The sequence below is a fragment of the Callithrix jacchus genome, chromosome 2, assembly GCF_049354715.1.
Source record: "Callithrix jacchus isolate 240 chromosome 2, calJac240_pri, whole genome shotgun sequence".
Taxonomy (NCBI): domain Eukaryota; kingdom Metazoa; phylum Chordata; class Mammalia; order Primates; family Cebidae; genus Callithrix; species Callithrix jacchus.
The window spans coordinates 37,974,526-38,000,478 of NC_133503.1; the positions used below are offsets into that span (position 1 = coordinate 37,974,526).

Here is a 25,953-nt window from a genome sequence, read left to right on the forward strand (position 1 = left end):
CTGTGCTGTCAGTAATATTTGAGAATGGGAACTATACAGTAGGCTATTTTTTTTCCTTGAGATGGGCAGGATATCTCTTATTTTGGAGACACAGAATTCAAAAATTGAGATATTTTAGTAAGTTAACATTTTCTCAATCCAGAGCCTTCTTTTTTTCAAACCTTAGTTTTGTACTCCAAGCATATAGACAGGATGAAACAACGTAGTTGGTATAATAAAATGCCTAGTTGAAACCTTAACTCTGAGATGGGGACTTAGAGTAAATATTTGTGCTGCAAATTAAAAAATAATATTTGTAATATGAAATTACACCTTTATAGCACTTAAGAGTCTGAATGGTTTTTGCACTTAAAAAATCTTAGACTTTTTTTACTGTTGCGGTTTTAAAATATAATCGAAAACTAGTTCTTGAGAACTTGCTTTTGTCTCAAAAACCAAGCTGAGGGGAAATGGAATATAGTATGATTTCCTGCCTTCTGATTTTTCAGACATCCCCACCCAATAACAAGTCTCAAGTTTCTGGGCTTTTGTGTTTAAAAAACTGAGAAGCTGATAACTGGTTATAAAGCATTATTACAGGTAAACCAGTCTCTGACTACTAGATTTTTTTTTTTTTTTGAGATGGTATCCCGCTTTGTTGCTCAGGCTAGAGTGCAGTGGCATCATCTTGGCTCACTGCAGCCTCTCTTTCCCAGGTTCAAGTGATTCTTCTGCCTCAGCCTCCCAAGTAGCTGGGATTACAGGTGTGTGCCGCCACACCCAGCTAATTTTTTTTTTTTGAGACAGAGTTTCGCTGTTGTTACCCAGACTGGGGTGCAATGGCATGATCTCGGCTCACCGCAACCTCCGCCTTCTGGGTTCAAGCAGTTCTCCTGCCTCAGCCTCCTGAGTAGCTGGGACTACAGGCATGCACCACCATGCCTAGCTAATTTTTGTATTTTTAGTAGAGACGGTGTTTCACCTGGTTGACCAGGATGGTCTCGATCTCTTGACCTCGTGATTCACCTGTCTCGGCCTCCCAACGTGCTGGGATTATAGGTGTGAGCCACTGCGCCCGGCCTTTTTTTTTTTTTTAAGACAGGGTCTTACTCTTGTCTCCCAGGCTGGAGTGCACTGGCAGCATCTTGGCTCACTGCAACCTCTGCCTTCTGGGTTCAAGCAATTCTCCTGCCTCAGCCTCCTGAGTAGCTGGGACTACAGGCATGCCCAGCTAATTTTTGTCTTTTTTATTTATTTATTCACTTATTTTATTTTAAAAAGAAAATAAATTTTTTTTTAAAAATGGGGTTTTACCATGATGGCCAGGCTGGTCTTGAACTCCTGACCTCAGGTGATCCACTCACCTTGGCCTCCCAAAGTGCTAGGATTACAGGCGTGAGCCACAGTGCCCGGCAATTTTTGTCTTTTTTAATAGAGACAGGCTTGTTGCCAGGTGGGTCTCTAACTCCTGACCTCAAGTTATCTGCCTGCCTCAACCTCCCAAAGTGCTGGGATTACAGGTGTTAGTCACTGTGCCTGGCCCATAATACATGTTTTACCTTCCTTATTTAATTTGCTAAGCTCCGAACAAAGCAAAAATGATCCGCTTTAAAAAAATAAACATCACATTTAAGAATCCAAAATACCTTAAAGATTCACTAGTCTACTGATCTCTGACTCTGAAGGAATGCTCTTAAAAGAGTTTCACCAGCAAGACAGAGAATATTGGCAACAATATAAATTTTAATAATGGATAAAAGGTACATTTATGTTGAATATATATGTTTTCTTTCTTTTTTCTGAAGGAATTGAATGACCTGGCTCGTGACCCTCCAGCACAGTGTTCAGCAGGTCCTGTTGGAGATGATAGTAAGTATTTAAAAGGAATAATGGAGTAATAGCATAGCAGTGGTTATTTTGTGTGAAGAAACAGTTATGCTATAGGGAAGAGGCAGTGTTTAACCTTTAGTCGCCCATGAAGGGAGCAACTCTATATTCATCTCATTTTCATCTGTGTTGTTCATTATATTTTGAATCTTCTGCCAGTTATTGGCTGTATAGTTGTTCTGGTCCCCTCCTACCTGACCTTCATCCTTTCTGGGTATTTTCCTAGAGTGAAATATTTGAGCTTTTACCTACAACTAGCTATTATTCTTGAGTAAGATAATATTAAGGTTGATGGTATGTGTGTCTGCGTCTGACTTTTACTGGCTTATACTTGCGAAATCAGGTTTTTATTTTTTATTAATTTTTGAGACAGAGTCTTGCTCTGTCACCCAGGCTGTAGTGCAGTGGCATGATCTCGGCTCACTGCAGCCTCTGCCTCCTGGGTTCAAGTGATTCTCGTGCCTCAGCCTCTTGAGTAGCTGGGATTACAGGTGCATGCCACCACGCCTGACTAATTTTTGTATTTTTAGTAGGGTTGGGGTTTCGCCATGTTGGCCAGGCTGGTCTCAAACTCCTGGCCTCAAGCGATCTGCCCATCTTGGCCTCCCAAAGTGCAGGGATTACAGGCATGAACCACTGCACCCAGCCAAAAGCAGGTGTTTATTTTTAATGTTCAATTTATCTGCTTAATTGTGTCTAAAATAATTTATGAGAGGATCTTAATGCATACATTGGATGATAATTTTCTCTATGTTCTACTTTGTTTCAACATAGTTTTTTCCCATATAGTGTCTTTTAACTTTTTTTTTTTTGAGACGGAGTTTCGCTCTTGTTGCCCAGGCTGGAGTGCAGTGGATCAATCTCAGCTCACTGCAGCCTCCACCTCCTGGGTTCAAGTTATTTGCCTGCCTCAGCCTTCTGAGTAACTGGTATTACCTGCATGTGCACCATGCCTGGCTAATTTTTTTTTTTTTTGTATTTTTAGTAGAGACGGGTTTTACCATATTGGCCAGGCTGGTCTCGAACGAACTCCTGATCTCCTGATCTGCCCTCCTCAACCTCCCAAAGTGCTGGGATTACAGGCATGAGCCACTGCGCCTGGCCCTTTTAACTTTTTTTTAAAGAGGGTATATTTGAATGAGACTGTGCTATGTAATGTAAAACTATTCACAAAATACCTGTAACATTTGGTTGGGTGTGATGGCTCATGCCTGCAATCCCAGCCCTTTGGGAGGCCAAGGCAGGTGGAACGGTTGAGACCAGGAGTTCAAGACCAGCTTGGCCAACATGGTGAAACCCTGACTCTACAAAAAACACACAAAAATTAGCTGTGCGTGATGGCACATGCTGGTAGTTCCAGCTACTTGGAAGACTGAGGTGAGAGGATCACTTGATTCTGGGAAGCAGAAGATGCAGTGAGCTAGAATCGTGCCACTGCACTCCAGCCTGGGTGACAGAGCAAAACACTGTCTCAAAACAAAAACAGGGCGGGGTGAAGTGGCTGACATCTGTAATCCCAGCACTTTGGGAGGCCAAGGCGGGTGGATGATGAGGTCAGGAGTTCAAGACCAGCCTGACCAAGATGGTGAAACCACTTCTCAACTAAAAATACAAAAAAAGTTAGCCGGGCATGGTAGCAGGCACCTGTAATCCCAGCTACTTGGGAGGCTGAGGCAGAGAATTGCTTGAACCCAGGAGGTTGAGGTTGCAGTGAGCCAAGATCAAGCCACTCACTACAGCCTGGGTGACAGAGTAAGACTTTGTCTCAAAAAAAAATAAAAAACAGACCGGGCATGGTGGCTCACACCTGTAATCTAAGCAGTTTGGAGGCCAAGGTGGGCGGATCACCTGAGGTCGGGAGTTCAAGACCAGCCTAACTAATATGATGAAACCCCGTCTTTAAAAAATAAATAAATAAATAATAATTTAAAAAAACAAAAACAAAAAATTTTGTAACATTTAACAAATAATATTTTTAAGTAGGCATACTTATAAACATTTGTGTAAGAAAAGTGTGTAGATTGCTGGGTGCGGTGGCTCAAGCCTGTAATCCCAGCACTTCGGGAGGCCGAGGCGGGTGGATCACGAGGTCAAGAGATCGAGACCATCCTGGTCAACATGGTGAAACCCCGTCTCTACTAAAAATACAAAAATTAGCTGGGCTTGGTGGCGCGTGCCTGTAGTCCCAGCTACGCGGGAGGCTGAGGCAGGAGAATTGCTTGAACCCAGGAGGCGGAGGTTGTGGTGAGCCAAGATCGCACCATTGCACTCCAGCCTGGGTAACAAGAGCGAAACTCCGTCTCAAAAAAAAGAAAAAGAAAAGTATGTCGATTAAGACCAAGATGACTACATGGTTAAATTAGCTTATGTTTAAAATCGTTTGTTTTGTTTTCTGAGACAGAGTCTCACTCTGTCAGCCAGACTGGAGTGCAGTGGTGGGATCTCGGCTCACTGCAACCTCTGCCTCCAGTCTTTAAGCAATTCTCGTGCCTCTCCTTCCGACTAGCTGGGATTACCGGCACCTGCCATCATGCCTGGCTAATTTTCGTAGTTTTAATAGCGATAGGGTTTCACCATCTTGGCCAGGCTGGTCTTGAACTCCTGACCTCAGGTGGTCCGTCTGCCTCAGCCTCCCAGAGTTCTGGGATTATAGGCATGAGCTACCATGCCCAGCCTCAAATTACCTTTCCTGATTTTTCTCCCTTCCTTCCTTCCTTCCTTCCTTCCTTCCTTCCTTCCTTCCTTCCTTCCTTCCTTCCTTCCTTCCTCCCTTCCCTCCCTCCCTTCCTCCCTTCCTTCCTTCCTCCCTTCCCTCCCTCCCTCCCTCCCTCCCTCCTTCCCTCCTTCCCTCCTTCCCTCCTTCCCTCCTTCCCTCCTTCCCTCCTTCCCTCCTTCCTTCCTTCCTTCCTTCCTTCCGTTTGAGATGGAGTCTCGCTCTGTCACCCAGGGTGAAGTGTAGTGGCATAATCTTAGCTCACTACCTCTGCCTCCTGGATTCAAGCAGTTCTTCTGCCTCAGTCTCCTGAGTAGCTGGCACTACAGGTGTGTGCTGCAACACTCAGCTAATTTTTTGTATTTTTAGTAGAGATGGTGTTTCACCATGTTAGCCAGGATGGTCTCGATCTCCTGATCTTGTGATCCACCCACTTCGGCCTTCCAAAGTGCTGGGATTACAGGTGTTTGCCACCACACCCTGCTGTATTTTTTCCTGATTTTTCTTAATAATGTTGTGTCTGGGCTAGGCCTGTAATCTCAGTGCTTTGGGAGGTTGAGGCAGGCAGATCAGTGGAGCCCAGGAGTATGAGACCAGCCTGAGCAACATGGTGAAACCCTATCTCTACAGACAGATACAAAAATTAGTATGACATGGTGATGCATACCTGTAGCCCAGCTACTTGGGAGTTTGAGGTGCGAGAATCACTTGAGTCCAGAAAGTTGAGGCTTCAGTGAGCCGAGATTATGCCACTGCACTCCAGCCTGGGGAACGGGAGCAAGACTCCCATCTCAAAATAAAAAAAGAAAAAAAGAGTGTGTCTGGTCTGCTAAATCCTGAAGAATCAAAGCACAAGGCCCTTTTACAAGAATTACTTTACAAATAACTTTCATAAGTTATGAGTCTAAGTACATGTCATGAAAAATCTCATTCACATTTTTATATTCTAACTTACCTAACACGAGTAACTAGTATTTGGTGCCAAGCAGGGCAGGCTAAATACTTAAACCATACAAAATGATTTAGTAAGTGCTCTTATATACATTGTCTCATGTAAGCCTTATAACAACTTATTTAGGTGAGTAGAGTAGAGTAGAAATTTTAAACTGTTTTAGAAAAGAGTCCCATAAGAAGCTCATGGAGATTCTCCAAGTGGACTCATTCTCAGGTTTTTTTATTCTAATTTGTCATTCCACTTATCATATGGTCCACATACATCAGTGTACTCTTTCCGTTAAGTTGGAAAAATGCTTTTGTTTTAGGTAAACTCCTGAAAGTTAAATTAAAAATGGCTGAAAATCTTTTTTTTTTTTTAAAAAAAAAAAAAAAAACAGGGTTTCACCATGTTGGTCAGTCTGGTCTTGAACTCCCAACCTCAGGTGATCCGCCCACCTTGGCCTCCAAAGTGCTTGGATTACAGGCGTGAACCACCACACCAGCCTGAAAATCTTAAATTAAAAGTGGTTGGAGTCGGGATTTGATTTCATTTTTGAAGTTTTCCTTAGCATGCTAAAGTAATTTGTCTTTGCTTTGCTTCTGCCATAGTTAGCACTATTACATTTCTTTCTCAGGCTCAAAAATTGTTTCCTTTGGAGAGTTAAATAAAACTACCACAGCCGATTGCAGTAGCGCATGCCTGTAATCCTAGCACTTTGGGAGGCCAGGAGTTCAAGACCAGCCTGGCCAACATGGTGAAACCCCGACTCCACTAAAAATATAAAAATTAGTTGGGCATAGTAACATCTGTCTGTAATCCCAGCTGCCTGGGAAGCTGAGGCAGGAAAATCACTATGGGATGCAGAGATTGTAGTGAGCTGAGATCACACCACTGCACTCTAGCCTGGGTGATAGAGTAAGATTCTATCTTGGGCACAGTGGCTTATGCCTATAATCTTAGCACTTTGGGAGGCCGAGGCGGGCAGATCACAAGGTAAGAGATTGAGACCATCCTGGCCAACTTGGTCAAACCCTGTCTCTACTAAAAATATAAAAATTAGCTGGGCGTGGTGGTGTATGTCTGTAGTCCTAGCTACTCAGGAGACAGGCAGGAAAATTGAACCTGGGAGGCAGAGGTTGCAGTGAACTGAGATCACTGCACACTCCAGCCTGGTGACAGAGCAACACTCCGTCTCAAAAAAAAAAAAAAAAAACTCCTGTAACTCAACATAAAAATAACCCAATTTAAAAATGGTCAAAGGATTCGAATAGACATTTCTCCAGAGAAGATAGCCAGTGAAAAATGAAAAGATGCCCAACATCATTTGTTATCAGGGAAATACAAATCAAAACTACAGTGAAGAAGAGCCAGGCACAGTGGCTCATGCCTGTAATCTCAGCTACTAGGGAGACTGAGACTGGAGGATCACTTGAGGATAGGAGTTTTAGGCCAGATCGGGCAGTAAAGCAAGACCCCCATCTTTAAAACTAAAAGTTAGCTGGGAGTGGTACCTCATGCGTGTAGTCTCAGCTACTCACAAAGCTAAGGTAGGAGGAAGACTTAAGCCCAGATGTTTGAGGCTGCAGTGAGCCATGATTGGGCCTCTATACTCTAGCTTATATAGCAGATTGAGATCCAGTCTCTAAAAATAAAAAAACAAACAAGTATTGATGAGGTCTTTCTGATAAACCCCACAGAAGAGTATACAAGATATAATTGGATAGCTAAATATACTTTCGTTGTCTTATTTTTGTTATAAGGAGTCAGAATTTAATCTTACGAGAATGAAGAGAGAAGCTGTTGGCCTTTTGAAACTTTTGAGCTCCTTTTGAGAGAGCTCCTGGTACCCAAATCCCTCAGTACCACATGTTATTGATATTTAGTGTAAAAATAAAGTGGAGACTTGTGCTTTATTTTAAAACATCCAGATTTTAATGTTGATATTTAGTATAAAAATAAATTAGAGATCCGTGCTTTATTTTAAAACATCCAGATTTTAATGTACCAGTAATTTTTTTTTTCACTTTGCTGCAAAGATCTGGTAAGCAGGAAGAAATGTACTACCTGAAAGAAGTAAGCTGAAGATTTAATGGCTATATAATCTGTTTCCTTCTCTATTCTCTTTCCTCACTTCCTTCTCTCTCTCCCCTCTCTCTCTCTTCTTCCTCTCATCTGGTCTTCTTTCAAGACAGGGTCTCACTTTGTTGCCCAGGCTAGAGTGCAGTGGTGTGGTTACAGCTCACCAAAGCCTCAAACTCCTGGGTTCAAGGGAACCTCCCACCTCAACCTCCTGAGTAGCTGGGACTATGGGCACATGTGCCTACACTCCTGGCTAATTTAAAAAAAAAAAAAAAGTGTAGCAATAGGGTCTCACCATGTTGCCTCAGCTGGTCTTGAACTTCTGGGCTCAAGTGATCCTCCTGCCTCTGCCTCCCGAAGACCTGTGATTACAGACGTTGAGCCTCTGTACCCAGCTTTCTTTTGTTTTGAATACTTGGTAAATATGTGACACTCTTGAGATCTATGCATTCAAGTGTAGGTCTCTGGAGATTCAGTCTGATATTATTAAATATTCTCACTGTCCCTTTTTTTTTTTTTTTTTTTTTTTTGGAGACAGTCTCACTTTGTCACCCAGGCTGGGCTGGAGTGCAATGACACAATCTCTGGTCACTGCAATCTCTGCCTCCCGGATTCAAGTGATTCTTCTGCCTCCGCCTCCTGAATAGCTGGGATTACAGGCATGCACCACCACGCCCGGCTGATGTTTTGTAGTTTTAGTAGCGTTGGGGTTTCACCATGTTGGCCAGGCTGGTCTCAAACTCCTGACCTCAGGTGATCTACCCACCTTGCCCTCCCAAAGTTCTAGGATGACAGGCGTGAGCCACCATTCCTGCCTGTTCCTTTTAACCTCAAGGCTTCATCCACAATAGTAAAGAGTAATCATTCATCTGTGAATTTCACATTTAAACTCTCATAAAACAGATTGTGTAACTTTCAGTTTGTGTCATTTGATTTGATAGTATTAAACCAACATAGTAGGTAGGAACTTGCTTTTGTTTTTTACTATCAAAACTTTTTATTTTGGTCAATTTTGATCAGTCCTAAGATGAATCATTAAATGAAATATTTTTGAAATAGATGTTTATGTAAAATGTAGCAATATTTTATGCTTATGGGCCAGTATTTCATTCAGTAACTAATTCTGGGGTCCTTTCTACTTGAACCTCTTGTAATTCTTGAGCTATTTCTTCCTTTTTTTTTTTGAGTTGGAGTCTTGCTCTGTCACCCAGGCTGGAGTGCAGTGGCGTGAACTCAGCTCACTGCAACCTTCACCTCCCAGTTCAAGCAATTCCCCTGACTCAACCTCCTGAGTATCTGGGACTACAGGCGTGCACCACCATGCCTGGCTAATTTTTTGTATTTTAGTAGAGATGGAGTTTCATTGTGTTAGGATGGTCTCAGTCTCATGACCTTGTGATCTGTCCGCCTCAGCCTTCCAAAGTGCTGGGATTACAGGTGTGAGCCACTGTACTGGCAATACTTGAGCTATTTCTAAAAACATTGTAGGGCCGGGCGCGGTGGCTCAAGCCTGTAATCCCAGCACTTTGGCAGGCTGAGGCGGGTGGATCACGAGGTCAAGAGATCAAGACCATCCTGGTCAACATGGTGAAACCCCATCTCTACTAAAAATACAAAAATTAGCTGGGCATGGTGGCGCATGCCTGTAATCCCAGCTACTCAGGAGGCTGAGGCAGGAGAATTGCCTGAACCCAGGAGGCGGAGGTTGTGGTGAGCCGAGATTGCGCCATTGCACTCCAGCCTGGGTAACAAGAGCGAAACTCCGTCTCAAAAAAAAAAAAATTTGTAGTGTGAGGCAGGTTTGGTACTCTCTCACTATCTTCTTCTCTCATTTATACTTCTGCCTATAAGACCTAGCAGTCTAGAAAGGCTTCCAGAGAGTAACCTAAATCAGTGGTTCTAGTAGGTATCTTTATATTTAAGCAGTGTGACAAAATTCTCAAGATTTAAATGGTAGGTCTTTAAATGCTTTCATTAATTAAACTCATCTTAATGGGGTTTAGTTTCTCTTTCTCTGCCTTTTTATTGGTACTGTAGATTCTAGATTATTTTTTGAGAGCCATAAAAATTATTTATCTTGGTTGTTACATTAGTAATTTTCTTCTTCCTTTTCCTTCCCACTCCTATTTTAAAGACTTAGTCCTGTGTATGTATTTTTGCTTTTTTTTTTTTTTTTTTGATGGTGGAATTTGACCTTCATAACAGTGAAGACAAATTAATAAGTATAGTGTTATTCAAATGTGAATAGGTTTTTATCCAGAGCTTAATCCCAATGGATTACATATGTTTAGTCCTATTGGCATGTTAAACAGATATGATCTATGAACTATATGGATATGGATTACAGAGGAAATCATCTATGATGTTGAATGTAAGAGTTCACAATAATGTAAGACTCTTCAGCCTTTTAGAATGGCTCATGACTATAATCCCAGCACTTTCGGAGGCCAAGGCAGGAGGATTGCTTGAGGCCAGGAGTTCAAGACCAGCTTGGGGCAACATAGCAAGACCCTGTCTCTGGGAAAATAAAAATTAAGGCCAGCCGTGGTGTCTCACGTCTGTAATCCCAGCACTTTGGCAGGCCAAGCCCGGTGAATCACGAGTTCAGGAGATCGAGACCATCCTGGCTAACACCGTAAACCCCGTTTCTAATAATATAAAAAGTTAGCTGGGCATGGTGGCATGTGCCTATAGTCCCAGTCACTCTGGAGGCTGAGGCAGGAGAATCGCTTGAACCTGGGAGGCAAAGATAGCAGTGAGCTGAGATCACACCACTGCACTCCAGCCTGGCGACAGAGCAAAACCCCATCTCAAAAAAAGAAAAATTTTAAAAATTAGCAGGGCATGGTGACATTTGCCTGTAGTCCCAGCTACTCAGGTGGCTGAGGTGGGAGGATCACTTGAGCCCAGGAGTTTGAGGCTTCAGTGAGCCACGGTTGTGCCACTGTACTCCATTCTGGGCAATAGAGTGAGACAGTGTCTCTTTAAAAAAATTTTTTTAAAAAGGCCGGGAACAGGAGCTAATACCTGTAATCCCAGCACTTCAGGAGACTGAGGTGGGTGGATCATGAGGTCAGGAGTTTGAGACCAGCCTGGCCAACATGGTGAAACCCTGTCTCTACTAAAAATACAAAAAATTAGCTGGGCGTGGTGGCCCATGCCTATAGTCTCAGCCACTCTGGAGGCTGAAGCAGGAGAATCACTTGATCCTGGGAGGCAGAGGTTGCAGTGAGCCAAGATTGCGCCTCTGCACTCTAGTCTGGGTGACAGATCGAGACTCTGTCTCAAAAAAAAAAAAAAAAAAATTTTTTTTTTTTACTTGATATAAAAAAAATTCAGGTGGGTCTGGGTACGGTGGCTCATGCTTGTTATCCCAGCACTTTTGGAGGCTGAGGTGAGGGGATCACTTGAGTATGAGAGTTCAAGATCAGCCTGGGCAACATGACAATATCCCACCTCTACAGAAAATAAAAAAATTAGGTGGGTATGGTGGCATGTGCCTATAGTCTCAGCTACTCGGGTAGCTGAGTCAGGGTCATTTGAGCCTGGGAGGTGGAGGTTGCAGTGTGCTGAGGTTGCACCCTTTACTCCAGTCTGGGGGACAGGAGTAAAACCCTGTCTCGCTCTCTCTTTTTTTTTTTTTTAACTCTATCTCTAAATAAATAAAAATAAAAATCCAAGAGAGCAGAGTACAAGCTATGGCAGCATTGGGAGTCATGGCAGAACAAAGTTTAGAAAGTTTCTTTCACTCTTTGACAGAATATTGGTTGAAATGATTGATGCCAAAACTGTAATCAAAGGAGGCATTATGCTTCCAGAATAATCTCAAGGAAAAGTATTGCAAGCAACAGTAGTGTGGACAGTTGTTGATGAATTGAGCTCTAAAGGAAAGGGTGAAGAAATTCCACCAGTTAGTGAGAACGTTAGAGATATAGTTTTAGAATATAGGAGCACCAAAGTAGTTCTAGATGACAGTTTTCTTTCTTATTTAGAGATGACAACATTCTTGGAAAGTATGTAGACTGAAATAAATCACTATTGAAATGACATCAATGTGAAGCTGTCCATTCCATTGAAGTTCTGATACCTTTCATTGTGTAATTTCCATGTCTCTCTTTTATAATAAACGATTACTATAACTAATGATAGAAGTAAAATCCAAATGCTGGCCGGGCATGGTGGATCACTTGAGGTCAGGAGTTTGAAACCAGCCTGTCCAACATGGGGAAACCCCGTCTCTACTGAAAATACAGAATTAGCCGGGCATGGTGGTGCATGCCTGTAATCCCAGTTACTCGGGAGGCTGAAGCAGGAGAATTGTTTGAACCTGGGAGGCGGAGATTGTAGTGAGCCAAGATCGTGCCACTGCACTCCAGCCTGGGCAACAAGAGCAAAACTCCAACCCAAAAAAAAAAAATCAAATGCTGGCATTGTCCAGAAAAAACGTACAGATGTGTTTATAATTGTTATAAATGTAAACTGCTGAAACTTGTTCAGTGAAATATTTTGATTTGAATTAATGCTTTAATTTTATATTAGAAATTCACACACAAGTTAAAATAGAAAAACTGCCAATACCTGATTTCTGTTCCCTATTTTTCTACTCATAGTCTTATATGTAGTTACCTTTTGACTCCATGGGGAAAAATATATATATATCTAACATAGGGAACTACAAATAACAGAAAGAAGAAAAATAATTTTTTTTGGACAGTGAAATGTTTCTTGATCTTAAGCACATTCTCCATGTAATTGGCATGCTAGCTGGATGTCTTTTGGCATAGTTGTTACATATTTGGCATGAGTAGCACAAAAGTTGATGTCTTCATAAAGGTGCATCACATAGGCTCTACTTGCCTCCTGCAAAGCACCAATAGCCGGAAGCGTAGGTTTGTTTTGAAGTCTGAGCAACTTCTTGCATCAGATGCTGGAAAGGAAGTTTGCTAATCAGGAGTTCAGTGGCCTTCTCATGAGATCTATTTTCACGGAGTACCACAGTACCGGACCTGTACCAGTGAGGTATCTTCACTCTTCCAGTAAAGGGTATACTCCTGTGAGTGACTTCTGTAGCCAGTTGCTTCATGGGTGCTTTACCACTGGGTCAATTTGCTGGTAATCTGCCTTGTACTAGTTATGATGTAGAGACCTCCTTACTTATCCCCCTTCTCAGCAAGCTAGAGGTAGCATAGGCATTAGAGATGAGGGTACCACTGTGGCAGGCAGTGGCTGAGGACACCATTTAAATGAAGTGCTTTCTTATTATTATCTTACCTAAGTCTTACAGCCTTGAGCAGGAATGCAGGTACAATTAATACTCTTCCATTTATAACCACAAATTTACATAACATAAAATAATTAAGTAGAAGAACAGGTCCTTTGACCAATTGGTCATTCTTTAGTCTAATAGTGATTTTAGCCTTGTTATTGGGGTTTGTTAATTCTAGTTATCAATGTTTTATTTACTCAAATTATGTTTATGATTAAAAATAGAATGAGACTCGTGTACGTGTGTGTGTGTGTGTGTGTGTGTGTGTGTGTGTGTCTTAGTCTCTTGTTTTTAATTTTTTTTTTGGAAACAGGGTCTTGCTATGTTGCCAGGCTAGACGAACTCCTGGGCTCAAACCGTCTTCCCACCTCAGCCTCCTGAGTAGCTGGGACTACAGGTGCCCACTTTTGTTTGTTTAAACAGCGCATAAGGGTCCTTTTATAGGACTTCTCTTGAAGATAACTCTCTCCAGTTTTAGTGGCCCGGAATGGCTTTCTCCTTGCCTTACTCAATCCATTAAATGTTTGGCAGAAAATAATGTAAGTGTTTCTAAGTACTAATGAGGGATAATCTAAGGAAGGGAGCCTCAGCAATTCCTATGCTTTACCTTTAATTCCTAATCAACAAGGTGCTATTTTTGGGTTCAGGTCCCAGTGAACAACAAACCAACCATAGGGATTAGTTTGATATTAAGGAGGCTAGAAAGAACTTTAGAACTTGGACTGACATCCTGGTGGACACGAGTTATGTGGTTTAGGTTGTCCAACTATAACTCTAGTGACAACTTCCCTTAGGTTGCTCAGATCATAGTATGAATATTAAGTGTGCTAAGTAGTAGCTTGCTTGTAAGTAAAAACTCTGGCTTTTGATCTCTCATGCTGTACATAGTAGCATGAGAACGTGGAACAAGCACCATTTTCTGCATTTGGAAGAGATTTATTTATTGAACAAGATTATAACTTACTGGAATTATCCCTAGAGCTTGTAATCAAGCATGGGCTTACAGCTAATATTTTCTTTTTAAATTTTACTCGTTTTTTCTCTTTAACTTATCCTTTACGTTACACGAGATGATGTTTTTATTTCTTTAATGAGGGCCAGTAATCTACAGACCTACACAAGAGTTTCTAGAAATTTTTTTTTTTTTTTTTTTGGCGGGGGGGAGGAAGGCAGGAAGGGAGGGAAGAAGGACGGTAGGGAGGAAGGAGGGGATGAAGGAAGGAAGGAAGGAAGGAAGGGAGGAAGTGGGGAGGGAGGGAGGGAGGGAAGGGAAGGAAGGAAATCAAGCAATGAGAGAGACATTGCCGACCTGGATCTAGAGGTTTACAAGTTGATTTTTTTTTGAGAGAAGGAAAGAAGAAAAAAAAAAAAAGTAAAGGAGAGGAAGAAAAAGAGGGAGAGTAAATGGAAATACTGCTTTATTTTGAAAAAAGTTGGGTATTAATAATGGCCAATCAATGTTTCATTTAAACTTTTGGGTAGGTGTGATGTGGTATTGACAAGAATGTATATTTTGTGTATTTGAAGTGGAGAGCTCTATAAATATTTATTAAATTTACTTGTTCCGGATCTGAGTTCGAGTCCTTGATATCCTTATTAATTTTCTGTCTCATTGAATCTAAGTCTCGTATCTGGGTGTTAGGATCGTTAGCTCTTATTGTTGCATTGATCCTTTTATCACTATATCTTTGTTGCTTTAAAATCTATTTTATCTGATACAAAAATTGCAACTCCTGCTTTTTATTTATTTATTATTTATTTTTGCTCTCCATTTGGTTGGTAAATCTTTCTCCATCCCTTTGTTTTGAGTCTTTGTGTATCCTTGCATGTGAAACAGGTCTGGATGTAACATGCCATTGGGTTTTGGCTGTGTCTTTTGATTGGGGGATTTAGTCAATTTAAATTTAGGGTTACTGCCATTTGATGTTGACTGGCTGTTTTATCCATTCGTTGGTGTAAATTCTTCTTTATGTTGGTGCTCTTTACTTTTTGGTATATTTTTAGAAAGGCTAATACTGGTTGTTTCTTTCTGTGTGTAATGCTTCTTTCAGAAGCTCTTGTAAAGCAGGCCTGGTGGTAATAAAATCTCTGAGTTCTTGCTTGTTCATAAAAGATTTTATTTTTCCTTCAGTTGTGAAGCTTAGTTTGGCTGGATATGAAATTCTGGGCTGAAGGTTCTGTTCTTTGAGGATGTTGAATATTGGCCCCCACTCTCTTCTGGCTTGTAGAGTTTCTGCTGAGAGATCTGCTGTAAGTCTGATAGGCTTGCCTTTGTGGGTAACCTGACCTTTCTCTCTGGCTGCCCTTAGTATTTTCTCCTTGGTTTCAACCCTGGTGAATCTAACGATTATGTGCCTTGGGGTTGCTCTTCTTGAGGAATATCTTTGTGGTGTTCTCTGTATTACCTGGGGTTGAATGTTGACCTGCTTTGCTAGTTTAGGAAAATTTTCCTGAATAATATCCTGAAGGGTATTTTCCAGCTTGGATTCATTCTCTCTGTCGCATTCAGGTACACCTATCAAACGTAAATTTGATCTTTTCACATAGTCCCACATTTCTTGGAGACTTTGCTCATTCCTTTTTATCCTTTTTTCTCTAATCTTTTCCTCACGCTTTATTTCATTAAGTTGGACTTTGACCTCTGATATCCCTTCTTCTGCTTGAACAATTTGAGTGTTTAAACCTGTGCATACTTCTCGGAGTTCCTGTATTGTATTCTTCAGTTCCATTAATTCACTCATACTCCTCTCTAAGTTGTCTGTTCTCAATAGGATTTCATCAAACCTTTTTTTCAAAGTTCCTAGTTTCTTTACGTTGGGCTACAACATGTTCTTTTAACTCACCAAAGTTTGTTATTATCCATTCCTTGAAGAGTGATTCTGTCATCAGGATGCGCTCGTTCTCCATCAAGCCTTGTTCCATTGTCGATGGGGAACTGTGATCATCTTTAGAGGGAGAGGCGTTCTGACTTTGAGTATTCTCAGCTTTTTTACGCTGGTTTCTTCCCGTCATTGTAAATTTATCCTCCTGTCGTCTTTGAAATTACCAACTTTCAGATTAGGTCTCTTGAGTGGATGTCCAGGTTGTTAGTTCCCAGGGCCAGAGCAGCGGCATTAAAACTAATGGTGCTTTTCTGCCCAGGATTCTCCTGTCTGGCTTCCTTCTTGTGTCCGTAGTAGGCGACTCTGCCTTCCCAGGACTCCAGACCCCAGTCAGAAGGGGAACCGGTCGCGTTTACTCTGCGCCAAGCGCTGCCGCGCCGAGGTGCGTCACAGCCACTGCGCCGGGCTCTGGTGTCCTGCTGGGGACCTGTGCGGGTCCTCCGAACCTGTTTACTCTGCTCCAAGAGCTGCCGCGCTGAGGTGCCGGCGGAACCGCTATGCCGGCCACGAGAGTCGCGCTGGCCACCCATGTGTTTCCTCCACTGGGGGATCTTCTGCTCCGTGAGCGACCAGAATTTGTCTGAAAGTGTGGCGTCCTCTAGTTCTCCGCACCTTCCCTGAGAGCTGCAATCTCGGGATGTTAGCGATCGGCCATCTTGGATCGTCTAGAAATTTTTTCTCATTGTTAAAACCAGGCTTTCCTGATTTAAGTATTATCTACCTTGACTTTACTGGTTCCCCCCCCACCCCCCCGCCGTATGACAGCATTATAAAAGGAGTCATACCTGTAATCCCAGCACTTTAGGAGGCTGAGGTGGATAGATCATCTGAGGTCCGGAGTTCGAGACCTGGCCAAACGTGGCAAAACCCTGTCTCTACTAAAAAATACAAAAATTAGCCAGGTGTGGCGGCACACACTGGTAGTCCCAGCTACTTGGAAGGCTGAGGCAGGAGAATTGCTTGAACCCGGAAGGCAGTGGTTGCAGTGAGCTGAGATTGTGCCACCGCACTCCAGCCTGGGCGACAGAGTGAGACTCCGTCTCCAAAAAAAAAAAAAATATATATTCATATTCTATGTAATTGTCTTGAGGGAATGATTTATCCTGTTAGGTAAAGAAATAACTGTTTAAAGGTAGAACTGTGAACCTTGTCAAGAAGTTTGTTTCCCTGAAAGTTTCAAGTTTCAAGAAGCTTTAGCCCAAATACTTTGTTTTTTTTTGTTGTTGTTGTTGAGAGTCTCACTCTGTTGCTTAGGCTGGAGTGCAGTGGGGCAATCATGGCTTATTCCTGCTTTCACTTCTCAGGCTCAAACAGTCCTCTCACTACAGCCTCTCAAAGTATTGGGATTACAGGCGTGAGTCACCATACCTGGCTCGAAATATTTTTCATTGAGCACCTTATCAATGTTCTAGGTCGTGCTAGTCATTTTCTTGTTTCTTTAGACTCTTGATGTAGGTTCCTCATCTTGCTAATACTCATGATCATATTATTTATAAATGAATTTGGATTAGAAGGGGAGTGATATGTTACTATGGTATAGATACAATGTGGATATTGTTACATGGTGACCTTTTTCTTGTTATTTTTCAGTGTTCCATTGGCAAGCTACAATAATGGGGCCAGTAAGTATTCAGATTAATTTCAGAATAAGCAGTTAATATAATTTACTCATTTTAATCCCACTTTTCTTGTCATCAACAGAATGACAGTCCCTATCAGGGTGGAGTATTTTTCTTGACAATTCATTTCCCAACAGATTACCCCTTCAAACCACCTAAGGTAATTGGAATGTGGCAGTTGTTTTTAATGTACTTTCTACAATACTAATAAACTAGTTTACAGAGTTTCCTTTCTTTCTGTAGGTTGCATTTACAACAAGAATTTATCATCCAAATATTAACAGTAATGGCAGCATTTGTCTTGATATTCTGCGGTCACAGTGGTCTCCAGCACTAACTATTTCAAAAGGTAACAATGGGTATTTGATATCAAGATAAAGGATAAAGTAACCGTGTCTTTTTGTCTTTTTTAAGTTATTTATTTTTGAAAATATTACTCATGTTTCTTTGAAGAAGAGGTGGCAATTCTTATTCTGAAATGGACCTTGAGAACTGGAAAAGAGTTGGATTTTTCAAGCAAAAGTATTCCTTGGTGTGGTGACTAGTCTGTCAGTTGTGCTACTCAAGCATAGTTAGAAGATGGACACTGGTATGAATGTTTTTGTTTTTGTTTCTTGAGACGGAGTCTCGCTGTTGTCGCCCAGGCTGGAGTTTAGTGGTGTGATCTCAGCTCACTTGAAACCTCTGCTTTCTGGGTTCAGGCAATTCTCCTGCCTCAGCGTCCCAAGTAGCTGGGATTACAGGTGCCTGCCACTACGGCCAGCTAATTTTTATATTTTTAGTAGAGACGGATTTTGTCATATTGGCCAGGCTGGTCTCGAACGTCTGACCTCATGGTCTGCCTGCGTCAGCCTCCCAAAGTGCTGGGATTACAGGTGTGAGCCACAGCGCCCAACCAAATAATCTAGAAATTTATTAAGGAAAACAAAAATGAATGTTTGTGCCAGCCTTAGTGGCTCATGCATGTAATCCCAGCACTTTGGGAGGCCGAGGTGGGTGGATCATTTGAGATCAGGAATTCCAGACTATGGTCAATATGATGAAACCCTGTCTCTACTAAAAATACAAAATTAGCTGGACATGGTGGCACATGCCTGTAATTCCAGCTACTTGGGAGGCTGAGGCAGGAGAATCTCTTGAACCTGGGAAGCAGAGTTTGCAGTGAGCCAAAATTACATCACTGCACTCCAGCCTGGGCGACAGAATGAGACATGAGACTCTGTCTCAAAAAAAAAAAAAAAAAAAAGAATATTTATCAGTTCTCACCACTCCATTCTGAAAGGTGATAAAAAGAAAAGAGCTCACAGGATGTACTTTTCTGAAAATGAAATCAGTTGTTTAAGAGAAAAATCAAATATGGTAATGGGTTAATATGTTTAAAATACGAAGTACACGGCCGGGCGCGGTGGCTCAAGCCTGTAATCCCAGCACTTTGGGAGGCCGAGACAGGTGGATCACGAGGTCAAGAGATTGAGACCATCCTGGTCAACATGGTGAAACCCCATCTCTACTAAAAATACAAAAAATTAGCTGGGCACAATCCCAGCTACTCAGGAGGCTGAGGCAGGAAAATTGCCTGAACCCAGGAGGCGGAGGTTGCGGTGAGCCGAGATCGCACCATTGCACTCCAGCCTGGGTAACAAGAGCAAAACTCCGTCTCAAAAAAAAAAAAAAAATACGAAGTACAAAAAGGAAAAATTTAGACCCCGATAGATGAATGGACACAGGGGAAGTGAGGATTAAAGAAGTAAATGTTAAGTTCCTATTTTTCACCTTTTTAATTAACAAAGATCTTTTAAATAGAAGATGAAATGCTAACGAGGTACATTGAAATGAACACTCATATACTTCAAGTAGAAGTATAGATTTATAGAGCCCAGTCTGCCATTATGTATTTAGAGACTTAATCATCTATGCCCATTCACCCAATAATTCTAGTTTCATTTATTTATACTAAGAAAACAATCCCAAATGCTGAAAAAGCTTGTATGCAAGTACATTTGTGGTAGTGTGAATTAGTTATGGAAATTAGAAATTACTTACAGTATAGGAAGAAATAAATCGGTTCTAGCATATGCATATAAAAGAGTATTGATCCTGGCCAGGGATGGTGGCCAATGCCTGTAATCCCAGCTCTTTGTGAGGCTGAGGTGGCAGATCCCTTGAGGCCAGGAATTCGAGACCAGCTTGGCTAACATGGCAAAATCCTGTCTTTACTGCAAATACAAAAATTAGCCAGGTGTGATGACGTGCACCTGTAGTCCCAGCAACTTGGGAGGCTGAGGCAGGAGAATCACTTGAACACAGGAGACGGAGGTTGCAGTGAGCCAAGATGGTACCACTGCACTCCAGCATGGATGACAGAGGGAAACTCTCCCAAAAAAAAAAATATTGGTCCTTACAAATATTGTGAAAATAGGAAAATACTGTGTTTGAAAAAAGCAGAAAAGAGTTATATAGAACAAGAGTTATATAGAAAAGTATGTTAAGTGGCCAGAAATCGACAAGCAATGTTAGTTTGGTATTTGTGTGGTGAAATGTCGTGTGAAATTTTTGTTTTTGTTGGGATGGAGTTTCATTCTTGTTGCCCAGGCTGAGTGCAATGATGCAATCTCGGCTCACTGCAAACTTGGCCTCCCAGGTTCAAGTGATTCTCCTGCCTTAGCCTCCCAAGTAGCTGGGATTACAAGTGCCCACCTCCATGCCAAGCTAATTTTTGTATTTTTAGTAGAGATGGGGTTTTACCATGTTGGCCTGGCTGGACTTGGAACTCCTGATCTCAGGTGATCTGCCTGCCTGACCTCAGGTGATCATCCCTCTTCGGCCTCCCAAAGTGCTGGGATTATAGGCCTGAGCCACCACGCCTGACCACAAATTAATTTTTTAAAGCAAACAAAACTGTGAGGCATTAATTTAAAATTTCTGGAGTCCTAAGCAGAAATAAAAACAGAATGACAGAGAACTACATTTTTAAAAGTTGTAATGAAATAACTTTTTAGAGAAGTGTTTCTTTTCTTTTCGTGGGCTCCCCTACAATTCAAGAGCTACTTGAGAATGTGTTTGTGGACCTGTTTTTGTAATTGCCTGGCCTGGTGAAGTTCCCATTGGTCGCACTTCCTTCGCCCAGTAGCAATATAGATATAAATCTAGTAATGGGACCAAGAGAAGTGGAATTATGTAAGAGGCGTGTGTTTGGTGGGGTGGGGTATTCAAGGCAAAAGATAGCTGAAATTATTGCCATATCTCTTTTTGTTTTTCCCCTTCTCTTGCTTAGCCTTGATTTTTTTTCAGCTATTGTAAATGAGGGTTATTACAAGTTTGATTTGTTAGGTTCTCTCTAGCTGGATGGCTATCCTTTAAAATAATTGCAGTGCCATTTTGTTGAATTTGATTGTATTAACTGTCTTAAGTTTAAGGTTTTTCTTTTTTTTTTTTTTTTATCCTTTTGAGACAAAGTCTCGCTGTGTTGCCCAGACTGGAGTGTAATGGTGCGATCTTGGCTCACTGCAACCTCTGCCTCCCGGGTTCCAGCGATTCTCCTGCCTCAGCCTCTCCCAACTAGCTGGGACTGTAGGCACATGCCACCATGCCTGGCTAATTTTTTGTATTTTTAGTAGAGACGGGGTTTCATTGTGTTAGCCAGGATGGTCTCACTCAATCTCCTGACCTCGTGATCCATACATCTGGGCCTCAAAAAGGTTTAAGGTTTTAATGAGTCTCTTGTAAATGGAATGTATGTTCAAGTAGTTTTGTGAAACACCTTAATCCTGTGTGATATTATTTCTTTAACATATAGTCTGTCTTCAAGGACAGAAATTTTGACCCAGTATTCCCTCTACTTTGAAGATAAGTGAGGGGAACCTAAATTAAAAAAAAAAACTTAAAGGAAGTAGATAAGTGTGCCAATAAGCCATTCAATTGTATGTTTTTAGAGTGAATATAACTGTGGGTTATAACACTAGTGAAAATGATTAATACTGGCCTGGCAACATGGCTCATGCCTGTAATCCACTTTGGAAGGCCGAGGAAGGTGGATCACTTGAGGTCAGTTCAAGAACAGCCTGGCCAACATGGTGAAACCCCATTTCTACCAGTAATACAGAAATTAGCTGGGCATGGTGGTGTGTGTCTGTGGTCCCAACTACTCTGGAGGCTGAGGCACGAGAATCGCTTGAACCCAGGAGGCAGAATTTGCAGTGAGCCAAGATCATGTCACTGCACTCCAGCCTGGGCAACAGAGCAAGACTCTATTCCCCCCCGCCCCCCCACAAAAAAAAGCAATACTGATGAAGAATATATATAGGTAAAAGTTCAGTGAAGAGACTATACAGGTTATAGAAGTAAGAGTTACTCTCTTTACAGAAGAGGAAGGTATAGTATATGTATCAGTCCATTCTTGCACTGCTATAAAGAAATACCTGAGACTGGATAATTTATAAGGAAAAGAGGTTTAATTGGCTCACAGTTTCAGGGGCTATCCAGGAAGTATGGAGGCATCTGCTTCTGAGGAGGCCTCAGGGAGCTTTTACTCACAGTAGAAGACAGAGTTAGAGCCACCTGTCTCACATGGCAGGAGCAGGACCGAGAGAGAGAGAGAGAGAGGAGGAGGTGCCGCACACTATTAACCAGATCTAGGCCGGGCGCATGGCTCATGCCTGTAATCCCAGCACTTTGGAAGGCTGAGGCGGGTGGATCACAAGGTCAGGAGTTTGAGACCAGCCTGACCAACATGATGAAATCACCTCTCTATTTAGAAAACAAACAAACAAAAAAACAGCCGGATCTCATGAGAACTCTATTACAAGAACAGCACCAAAGGGATGGTGCTAAGGCATGCATGAAGGATCCACCCCCATGATCCAGTTGCCTCCTCCCAGGCGCCACCTCCAACATTGAGGATTACAGTTGAACATGAAATTTGTTTGGGGACACAGATCCAAACCATATCAGTATATTATAAGCCAAAATGAATTTTTCACAAATTCAAGAAGCTAAGTAGTATACTAAGAATTTTTTCACAAGGTCCAAATAAGCCAGTACCCACTTTTCTTCCCTGGCAAGAAAGTCAGAAAAGCTCTTTCTTTAAAATGTTTCCTTTAAAGTTGACTTACTAGAATAACAAGAAGAATGAGTTAAAAGAACATTCAAAAATTTCTAACTCTTTGTTATCATTTCCAGGAAATACATGAAGTTTTTCCTAATTGATATTAGAATGTTCTGTGCTTGAAGAGGGCTTCAGGTGATGACACCTGACAATGGGAAAATGTTTTTGAAATACCAGCTGCCAGAATTGTGGGCAACAGGAATGAAGAATCAGAAAATATCTTTCCCGATTTTTCAAAAAAAAAAAAAAACTTTCATATACTCTTCTTTTTTTTTTTTTTTTTTTTTTTTTGAGTCAGAGTCTTGCTCTGCCCAGGCTGGAGTATGGTGGTACGATCTTGGTTCACTGCAACCTCCGCCTCCTGGGTTCAAGCAGTTCTTCCTGCTATAGCCTCTCAAGTAGCTGGGATTACAGGTGTGCACCACCATGCCCACCTAATATTTTTTGTTTTGTTTTGTTTTGTTTTTTGAAATGGAGTCTCATTCTGTCCCCAGGCTGGAGTGCAGTGACACAATCTCGCCTCACTGCAACCTCTGCCTCCTGGGTTCAAGTGGTTCTCTTGCCTCAGCCTCCTGAGTAGTTGAGATTACAGGCGTACACTGCCATGCCCAGCTAATTTTTGTATTTTTAGCAGAGATGGGGTTTCACCATCTTGGCCTCATCATCCACCTACCTCAGCCTCCCAAAGTGCAGGGATTATAGGCATGTGCCACCATGCCTGGCTAATTTTTTGTATTTTTAGTAGAGACAGGATTTTGGCATGTTGCCCAGGCTGGTCTTGAACTCCTGACCTCAGGTGATCTGCCTGTTTTGGCCTCCCAAAGTGCTGGGATTACAAGTGTGATTACACCACGCCCGACCCATATATTCTTAAGGCAAGGAAATAGCATTTTTGTTACCAAACTGAATGATAAAGGGCATATGAACTTTTTCTTTACTTCGCAGAAGCCCTTGATCGCTATAGGGTAGATTTGATAGGAAAATGAGTGAATTTTTTCCCTGCTGAATTTATGTGTTGGGAGGAAAGTGGGCTCAGAGTTATTATCTCTTTGTACAGAACGTTAGAGAAAAGTAAGATAGCTTGAGCTCTATTAGCATTAGTATAGAGGATTTAAATTTGTTTTATTGTGTCCAAGGCTACTGAACTTAATGTAATCAGTGAGCTAATGCCCCCCTTTGTATTCAGTAAGGAATGCATAAGTTAATGATAGATATGGCCCGGTATGGTAGTTCACACCTGTAATCCCAGCACTTCAGGAGGCTGAGGCGAGTGGATCACTTGAGCCTAGGAGATCAAGACTAGCCTGGCCAACATGGCAAAACCCAGTCTCTACAAGAAAAAAAAAAATTAGCTAGACATGGTGATGCTTACCGTTAGTCTCACCTGGAGAGTGAGGTGAGAGGATGACTTTTAGCCTGTAATCCCAGGTACTTAGGAGGCTGAGGCATGAGAATCACTCGAACCCTGGAGGAAGAGGTTGCAGTGAGCCAAGATCATGTCACTGTACTCCAGCCTGGGCGAAAGAGTGAGACCCCGTCTCTAAGTAAATAAATAATAAATAAATAAATATTTTAAAACATAAGTTAATGACAGATTTGAACAAAGGAAATTACACTATTGAGATTTGTCTGCTACATCCCAGGTTGTCACCGAGGAAATGGCTTAGATGAGATTCTAAATCGTCACTGAAGAGAATTTGAGACATTCATAGAAGTATGTTGTATTCTCTGTAATGAGTGTATGGCCATCCCCGTTTGGGGGCAAGTGTTTGCATTTATGTTCTTGATTTAAATGAAATTGTTTTCAACTGAAAATGAAACAAAACAATTATCTGAATGTGATGCCTGCCACTGGAAAACAGTGATTGTTGGATTTTATGGTTGTCATTTTTGCTAAGAATTTTCAATAGTGTGGCTGTCTTTTTTTTTTTTTTTTTTTTTTTTTTTGAGACAGGATCTCACTGTCACCCAGGTTGAAGTGCAGTGGTGCAAACACAGCTCAATGCAGCCTTGACCTCCTGGGTGTAAGTGATCCTCCCACCTCAGCTTCCTAAGCAGCTGGGACCACAGGAGTGTGCCACCACATCTGGCTTTATTTATTTATTTTTTGTAGAGACAGAATCTCACTGTGTTGCCTAGGATGGTCTCAGACTCCTGGCCTGAAGCAATTCTTCTGCCATGGCCTCCCAAAGTGCTAGGATCACATGAGTGAGCCATTGCACTTGGCCTGTCTTTGGAATTTTGAAAGCCATTTATTCCTGAAAATTGGTTTCTAAAAATTGTACTTTATGGGATCTGAAAAATGTTCTTGGTCTAGGATTTAGACCAAGTTCTAATTCTATTCTAATTACTAGTCAGGGACATTGAACAGATCACTGTACCTGTCTGGGCCAGCTCCCTTGTGAGTTCAGGCATACAGACAATCATATCAACTCTTCTTACATCATGGGATTATTGTGAGACTTTGCACAAAGGGGCTTATATTCATATCTGGGAGACCAAGGTGCCATGTAACATTTTCTGCTATTTGTTTGCATTTTTACTTTTTAATGACTTAAACTGAAGTCTATTTAAGCTTCTTAAAATCTGTGTTGATTACTGTCAATAGAAATTTGAGTAAAACTTAGAAAGCTGCTAGGCATTACAGTGTAAATTCTTAGAATTTTCTTATGTTTTGGTGTCTCGTGTGTCTCTCAGCCCTTTGCTTTTATCCTCTACTAATTTATACAAATTGTTTTCATTCTAGTACTCTTGTCCATCTGTTCTCTGTTGTGTGATCCCAATCCAGATGATCCTTTAGTGCCTGAGATTGCTCGGATCTACAAAACAGATAGAGAAAAGTAAGTATGGCCTCAAGATGGAAAGTTATCTGTGGTGGGATGGAGATGGTTGTCACAAATCTTTCTTGTTTAAGGGCTGAATATGGGCCAGATGCTTAAAATGAAGTCCTAATATACTTATATTCCTAATATAAATTTTTATATTCTTAATATAAAGAGGAATATATGCATTGAGTATCATTATAAGTAGACAATGCTGGCCGGGCGCGGTGGCTCACTCCTGTAATCCCAGCATTTTGGGAGGCCGAGGTGGGCGGATCACAAGGTCAGAAGATCAAGACTACCCTGGCCAACATGGTGAAACCCTGTCTCTACTTAAAATACAAAAAAACTAGCTGGGCATGGTGACACATGCCTGTAGTCCCAGCTACTCGAGAGGTAGAGGCAGGAGAATTGCTTGAACCCAAGAGGCGGAAATTGCAGTGAGCTGAGATCATGCCACTGCACTACGCCTGGGAGACAGGGCGAGACTCTGTCTCAAAATAAATAAATAGATAGTTAGATATCTGATGCCAATCTTATCCCTGATTGTATCATAAGATTCCTCTTGTCGGCCGGGCATGGTGGCTCAAGCCTGTAATCCCAGCACTTTGGGAGGCCGAGACGGGTGGATCACGAGGTCAGGAGATCGAGACCATCCTGGTCAA

The 25,953-nt window shown here is 41.8% G+C and overlaps 1 protein-coding gene across 3 annotated transcripts in view; it reads left to right on the plus strand.

Annotated features, from left to right (window-relative positions):
• UBE2D2 (ubiquitin conjugating enzyme E2 D2) overlaps window positions 1-25,953 on the plus strand; it is a 74,280-nt gene that overhangs the window by 42,835 nt on the left and 5,492 nt on the right. For 2 of the 3 annotated variants that reach the window (XM_035292163.3, XM_002744231.7), the window contains 5 exons: window positions 1,785-1,848; window positions 17,334-17,365; window positions 17,445-17,522; window positions 17,606-17,711; window positions 25,213-25,306. In XM_035292163.3, the coding sequence (XP_035148054.1) occupies window positions 1,785-1,848; window positions 17,334-17,365; window positions 17,445-17,522; window positions 17,606-17,711; window positions 25,213-25,306 (374 nt within the window). Of the gene's footprint in view, window positions 1-1,784; window positions 1,849-17,333; window positions 17,366-17,444; window positions 17,523-17,605; window positions 17,712-24,109; window positions 24,181-25,212; window positions 25,307-25,953 lie in introns of all 3 variants that reach the window. The other variant, XR_013531075.1, reaches the window with a different exon arrangement.